At 40.2% G+C, this 7,864-nt stretch overlaps 1 protein-coding gene across 1 annotated transcript in view; it reads left to right on the plus strand.

Annotated features, from left to right (window-relative positions):
* Window positions 1–2,433, plus strand: part of LOC106914383 (solute carrier family 12 member 9) — a 69,655-nt gene extending 67,222 nt beyond the window's left edge. The window contains exon 13 of the mRNA XM_088011714.1: window positions 109–2,433. Coding sequence (XP_087867840.1) covers window positions 109–1,064 — 956 coding nt within the window. The 3' untranslated portion in view covers window positions 1,065–2,433. The remainder of the gene's footprint in view (window positions 1–108) is intronic.
* The last annotated feature ends 5,431 nt before the right edge of the window (window positions 2,434–7,864 follow it).

The raw sequence follows: 7,864 nt of genomic DNA on the forward strand, positions 1-7,864 counted from the left end.
AAGTTGTTGACTGACTTAGTTTCGCATTCTACCATGATGAATAATTATGATGTCTTTTTCTAGTCGATTTGATTGTTTAGTTTCTCCTTGTTGCTCCTGTTCTTGCAGGCGGGATGCGTCCCAACACCTTGGTCCTCGGTTTCTATGACGACTGCCTTCCAAAAGATAAGCTGATTGAGTCGTCGGTGTCTTCCACCGAGTCCACAGATCCCTTCAGTCCTTCTCAGGACCTCGAGCAGCCCCCTCTGCATCGCTTTGCCTCCCTGCGGGGGTCCAGTGACAGGCAAGATTATGGTGAATTTGGGGATGGGAAGGTTTTAGGCGCCCAGGAGTACGTCTCTATTATTTCTGATGCCATGAAGATGCTCAAGAATGTGGTTCTTGCTCGATATTTCAATGACTTTGATAAAGCTCGGATCCTTACGCCTCCCTCCATCCTGTCAAAAGGAGAAGTGTTTGTTGATGTTTGGCCAGTAAACCTCCTGCGCCCGGACAGCTGCAGTTACGTCGACACCTGCTCACTGTTCCTGCTGCAGCTAGCATGCATCCTCAACATGGTGAAAGCCTGGCGCAAAGCTACTCTGCGACTCTTTCTGTGCGTGGAGGAGGGGCGAAGCATCAGGGGCCCGGAGGCCAAGCTCGGCCAGCTCCTTAAAGATCTGAGAATTAAAGCTCAGGTGGAAATTGTACCCTGGGACCACGTGGTGGCGCTACACTGGCAGCGGCAAAGTGGATTCAACAAGAACCTGACGTCCAAGTCTCCAGACTTGACCGCTGAGGAGATGGAGGCCAGAGCCATCGAGGAGGAGAGCGAAGAAGATTACGCCAACAGCTTCCCGAGCAACGCCACGCGCGTCTCCGATGACTACCTCACGGCTGTCAACAAGCTGATCCTGGATCAGGCCATGCCACCCCCTGCCGTGCGTTTCCTGTATCTGCCCCGCCCCCCAGCTGACACCCGGCGGTACGCCACATACTTACACCAGCTGGACCTGCTTACTCAGGATTTAGGACCCACTCTGCTCATCCATGGGGTCACGCCTGTCATCACCACTGACCTGTGAGCTCTCCTCTTCCTGACGCGTTCAGTGAAGGGTGCCTTACACTCTGACAGCGAGCGAAGTCTGCAGTGTCCCCATTAAAGGTGTGGACCACAGCTCAGCGTTGATCTCTCCATTATCACTGCTAGCTCACTGACATCAGCTTCTCTGCCTTTATAATGCTTTTATTTTTTAACTATTTCCTTTTTATATGTCTTCTAACTTCTAAATAACTTTGCACGCTCATCAAGTACCAGAAGGAACCTCTGGGGAAACCTCACTGTAGTTTTAAGCTCAGCCTAGAGTCTGATTTCATTGCTCCAAATGACCATTCCACATGTTCTTGGGCCAAAAGTGCCTTTCTTTTACCTGGGAAACAGAAGTTACACAATGTTAATGCTTAAAGCAGTCATTTCCTTTTTCTTTTCCAGGTAATAATACCAGCGGTGCTTCTACAATGTGCTCTTTTCTTTTTATTCCCAAATGATAATATGTGGAATCTCAGGACATTATTCCTTTTATCCCCCGCTTTAGCCAAATTGCACAGTGAGCAGCTCTTCAGAAGAAAACTTGACATTTTTCAGCTCCACTAACTGTTCCAACTATCACAGAGATTCTCTCCATTTGTTTTTATTATCTCCTGCAATCTTGTCACTTTCGGTTTACTCTCGGCGGCCATGTTTGTTGACCGGCCTTGTGCTAAATTGCCCGTATGAATTTAAATATCTGCTCATGTCTGCAGTCACACTCATTACCTAAAGTGCTTGTAACATTAAAAAAGAGTTTATGTAAATTCTGCTCAACTGTGTGGACAAAGGAGCATTTATTTGAATGTATGTAAGGGCAGAGCCGTGGAGCCACATGCCGCCTTACTGTCAGCTTGCATATGTGAACAACTCGGCATACTTGGACAATAATGCTTCCTTTATTATGCGCTCTGTAGCATCTGTAACAACAATCTCAATGGTTTGATAAACTTTCCCATTTGAATCATAAATCAGACCAGCTCCCCAAGGACTTCAGCACATTTGAAGCCAAACGTTTTTGCTGAACAGAAAACCTGATGCTCTGATTTCACTCTTAACCTGGCGTGCCTTTGCATTTTTTTTAACCCATTCCAAAATGTGCTTCCTTGTGATTTTTTTTACTTCCATTGTTTTTCTACTGATATGTTTGTGCTTGGACACTACACTCCTCTTTAAACCACTGGGACAGTAAATACTTTGTCTGGGGTTTTTGTTCTCCATTTTAAAGGAGAACAATAAATTCAGTTGGACACACTTTCCTGAAGGAATTAGTATTTGTATTACTCTTGAATTATGCCCAAACTGTCCAAGATGTTGATCATGTTGATGCAAAAAATAATAATAATAATAAACATCTTTGTCCTGTTTCCACTTGCACAGTTGATTCTTAAAACCAATAGCAAACCCAGCAACCAGTCAGAGCGTGTTGACAGCCTTAGACCAGTTTATGCCACTCTGTACAGAGAACTGTGAGTTTTTGTGCCTTTGCTCACTTGTTTGTTCGAGGTAAACCTGAGAAATAAGCCCCGAGATTGCTCAGCAGCTCAGACAGAGAGATACAAGAGGGTGCCAGCCAGCCAAATTACCTTGTCCTACAGTCTACCTCACTGCCAAGCAGACAGAAATGGATTCCATCTCTGTTCTGAGGTGAACAACGAGATTGGAGAAATAAACCCAAATAACCACTGGTATCTATAGGAGGAGAAAGCCTGACATTTATCAGGGAGTGAACGACCCCAGACCCCAGGGGAACTAGCCGTGTAGGTTTGTGCTTAGGGAATTTAACATAGACTTTCATGGCTAGCAGTTTTTTTTTTTTTTTTTTTTTTTTTTTTGCTTCGTAGGAAACATTTGTGCAATACAAATCAAGGAAAGAACATTCAATGATAATCGGAATAAAAGTTGCAACTACATCCATCCTAGACTGAACAGACCAGGACTGTTTCAAAATATTCATGCTCTTTTTATCATTGGTCTTTAGAGTAAAGAAACAAACACTGCTGAATTTAAGGATGTGTCTCCTCTGCAACAATTTATCAAACAAAATAGTCAGAAATCATGGAATCGCAATTTTCCATGACTTCTGTCTGATTCGATGGCAAACCACAAATAACTTCTGCAAGTCTTCAAACAAATTGAGTCAACTTTAAAAATGTCAACAAATAGAGACAGACGGGCTTTACTGTCTGTCAAATAACTGAATGTAGCCCTGCAACAAAACGGATAACTTTAACGATAAATCATAAATTAAATCTTTTTAGACTTGAGTCTTAGAACTCGAGTCTGATCTTGCATCATAATTTAAGACACATGGTACAACAAGTATGTTATTTAAGATGAAACCATTGATGAATATTTCTCAAATTAACTAACTTTAACTTAATCTCTGGATGCATTTTACATTAAGGTGTCAGATCACAACACAACATGCATTTAGGTTGCAGAAGTATAATGCAATCCAAATGCATGAGTGTAAAATAATGCCAGTCTTTTTTTTAAGCACCAAACAATTAAACGTATTGCAGTATGCAATTCATAGATCAATGATTTCTGTTTAAATGAACATCACATTTCACAAACTCAAAAAAAAAATAGTTGAATATATTTTAAAGCATCAAATGTTTACAATTTGTGGCTTAAAAACATCCTAAGTTATTTGCAAAAATAATCATTTAATAAACGGCTCAACAGCACATACTGAGAGTCAAGAGTTTTTATATGGAGGATCTTTTCTTTTTTTTTTTATAGTGTGATTTTAAACAGGTCAGTAAAATAAAGGTAGATTAATTGTCAGGCAGGAAAGTGGTCTTTATATATAAAAATAATCAGTCATACCATACATCCACACCATCACTGCAGTGTCCGATGAAGCCAATGATCACAACAAAGCCCACGGACCAAACAAAGACTCACTGGGAGGATGCAGAGAAGCATAATAAGGAGCTTCCTCGATTTCTAAATGACACTTTTGTCTCTTCAGTTATTTACATGACGCGCCACCTTTACTGTTGGAAAATGTCAAAATCCTCCACGGCTCCCCAATTTATTACAGCTGAATGAGAAGAGAAAGTGCTGAGGAACAAACGTTGATTTGGTAATGATTATAAGAGGACGTTGTTTCTTTCACGGTGTAAAGGAGAAAGGCAGTTTGGAGGATACATAAGATCTGCGAGGGAAGAAGGAAAAAAGAGATTTTATTCTAGGTTTCCAAATCATACTCACTTTCTTGAGCTACATGGAAGGTCTGTCAAGGCTGTAACACTCATTCATTTCCAGTTCTCAGGGGCACATAAGGATGTTGCATTGCTCCTCCTTGCAAGGATACAAGAAAAGGGACAAACATACATGTTGTAACACACAGCCTCTTACCTGAGAGCAGCCTTGGAAAACTCCTGCTTTAGATTCCAAACAAAGTGGAAGAATAGGAGTGAAATGAAAAAGAAATATTGAAGTATCTTAAGGATTTTTTTTTATTAAAGCCATTTTAATAACACATATTTATGTTTACTGATCTGTAAATATCTTTAATTTCTTCTTCTTTTCTCTATATACATTAAAGTTCAGAGATGTTGAATCTCAACTGTTTGAGCCATTGGTGTTTTCAAGTAACAACAGACTGTAGAGTGAATAAATGCACCTCAACAAACAGGAGACAGGCAAAGTGCTGCTTGAGTCATTTGTAAACATGTAAGAAATAGTCATGACCAGGAATTAATGACACAGCTAAATTTGGTTTATCTAGTTTGTGAACTTAATTCTTAAAACCTCTCTGCTGGCTGGGAGCCAATCAGGTGAAGCCAGCAGCAACTTTAGTTGCTTTTAAAAGCAACTAAAGTAATACTCTGAAGTAAGACCGAGTGTGGTAGCAAACCTGCTCCTTTTTAAGGCAGAGGTTCTCTGGCTCCTACACCAAGAATGGAAAAAATGTTTAAATTTACAGTTTCCTTCCCCCTTTCTGTGATCTGAAAGATAAAAATTCTAAATTTCAGATTTTTTTTTTTGTATTGATTTACATTTATTTGTCTTATCAACTCATGAGCCAACTGAGAACCCATAGATAAATGTTGACACGTTGTGGATATACAAGTCAAAAAGGGTCATTACACTGTTGGACCTGGTTTCACGCTGGACCTGAGGTTCTGGTTTAAATGACAAGTATAGAATTAAAACTCTTGGTCACAGGTTGCCCACATGTCAAGCAATTTGTGAATAACATGGGCAATTATAAAAAGGGTTTTTGTTGCAGCAGTGCTGATAAAGATTTTGATTATTTGAAAAGGATGAATGCATTTTCCAATTTTTGTTAAAATGTAAAAATGATTTCTCATGTACATTTTCTTAACTTTTGGGACATTTCTTTGTCATATCTTCTAATTCAAATGAAAACAATTTTTATTTTAAATTTGACAGGGTGGATTGTGAGTTCTTAAAAACTAATGGAAAAGCATCGATCAGCTTTGATCCAAATTTCTGGACAGCAATTTCCTTTCAAGCTCACTGAGAGGAACATAATTAGATCTCCTACAGGCTGATCATTATTAAAAGATGAAAATAGCAATTTTGCAGTTGGTTGCCTATAGTCTGGTGCAAACACATAGAAAATCAAACATGCACACCTAATAAATCTCTTTTTTATCCCCCCCATGGTAGATCTACAGGTAAAAATCTACAGGAAAAATGATTCAGTTGTGTATCATTTATTGCAGGGGAAGACTTTTACCTTCTCTTTAGCATCAACCTTTCCCAAAAATTCTCTTGGAAAATTTTGGTCTTCTTTCCAAGCTCCACCAGCTGCAGCTTTCAGCAAGAAAATCTTGACAGACAAACATTTGGGGCAAAAAAGCTGCACAACTTCTATTTGTGGTGTGGTGAATGAAAGGCTCCCTCAGTCAGAGCTGAGAGCTGAAAGGAGCTGCAGTTTGTCTCACATGAAGAGAAACCATTTGCATAAGATTCTTTTTTCGAGGTTTACGTGACACCTTTCAGTGTGTGCTCTTAAAGAGCCGAAATATAACGGCACACAATTGTTGAGCCTTTCCTGGGAAACAAGTGGCGCGACTCAGTTGGGCTAAAGTGCACAACAGATGTATGACGGCAGCGAGGAATGCTTTGACTGCCACTTTAATGGTAGAGTTTAGGAATTTTAGAACTCTTTAAAAGTGACTGTTTGGTCGTGAACTCCAACTTTCTGCACATTTGAATGCAAAAATGATTCACGGTAAGAGCCAGCGGTCTGTTTGACCTCAAACTACTTTAACTTGAAATGGAATCGGGGCGTAACTCTGCCCAAATCCCACTTGACATCCCCACCGTCATCCCTCTCCCCATAATCCATCTGATGACTTTGGTAATCTGCATGTCATGTACAATTAGGAAGACGCGGAAAGGCAGAGAGGGAGATGAGATTTTCAAACGCTGAAGTAATCAGAACGCGGGCGATGTGCATGGGTGTGCTCGCCGATGGCGGGCCTGTTGGTTGGGACCATGACACGCCGCAGAAGTGGCAGCGTTGTGACAAGTTTCCTCTGATCAGGACTGCAGACACGACAGAGCAGAGAGTGAGACTTGGAGGCGAAAACACACTCAGCCTTATGGTCTCCATCTTTATTTTGGTTTGTCTCCCTCTCACAGATGCTCACACATATTCTGGGAAACCCCTCAGGACGAGCGGTTCTTCTCCACCACCGCACCCGCTCTCCTCGTTCCTGTCACCGTCTCCTCTTCTAGTTATACCCTGCAGCTTCTTCTTCTTTTTTTCAACAAAATCAAACACTTCAATTCAAAATCCGATTTAAGAGCCTTCGGTGTAAATAAACAAAGTAAGGTCATACAGTCAAGTGGAAAAAATTGGGACGCCGGTTGAAAAAGAAATGTTCATATGTCGACGATTGGTAATTTTTTAAATTACTATTTATCTATTTGTCTTTAGAAAAGAAAGTGATTTAATTTCAGGTCAGCACAAAGAATAACCTTGCTTTACTCTTTCAACAAAAGGCATCAAATTGCAAAGTCCAATTTTTTTAAGCAATGACTGTATGCCAAACAATGCATGCAGTAAACTCTAATTCAATCCCCACAAATTCAAATGCACCTCAGGTATATCTAATGTGGATGAGGAAGTACCTGAGGTAACGTCACCATCAGGGCACAGGAGAGGTGAGGAAGGAAGAGCAAGCAGGTGTGGATGTTCACTGCTGAGATTTGATAGGGTAGCTGCAAATAAAGGAGAAGGTTCATGGAACGTTAGTGAAAGCTGTTAGGATGTTTGGTTAGTAGACGGTGTCACTAAGGAAAAAGAAACTCGCCTGGCAGAGATGAAAATGAATAATTAATGAATTAAGTGAATAAGCGAGAAAGGACAGACTGAGATGTTTTATACACATGTAGGGAGGAACAGAGGACAAATTGGACAAAGCAAGTTAAACATGAAGCTCCCTGAGAGAAGGATATGAAAGAGAAACACAAGGATTTGTGGATGAAGTGAAAGACAAGAAAACAAAAGGAAAATACAATTTGCAGAGATTGGGTAACATTGTCTTTAAATTGTGCTTAAAGTTTGTAATACAGTACAACCTACAGTGATAAGTTTCAGACTCAAAACAAACGTCCTGTTTGTGAATCTAAATCTTGTGAATCCTACCAAGGATTTTCAGCTTCTTATACTTGTTTCAGTGGCTTTGTTGGACTCTTGGCAATCTTTGAGCTATTTCAACCTTTGTGCTATTGGAAACATTTATACTTTTTAAAAATATGGTATCTGGGTAAAAAAAAAAAAAAAAAAAAAAAAAAAAAAAAAGC

The sequence above is a fragment of the Poecilia mexicana genome, unplaced genomic scaffold (assembly GCF_051168715.1).
Source record: "Poecilia mexicana isolate PSO_F unplaced genomic scaffold, ASM5116871v1 scaffold_13, whole genome shotgun sequence".
In the NCBI taxonomy this organism is placed as follows: domain Eukaryota; kingdom Metazoa; phylum Chordata; class Actinopteri; order Cyprinodontiformes; family Poeciliidae; genus Poecilia; species Poecilia mexicana.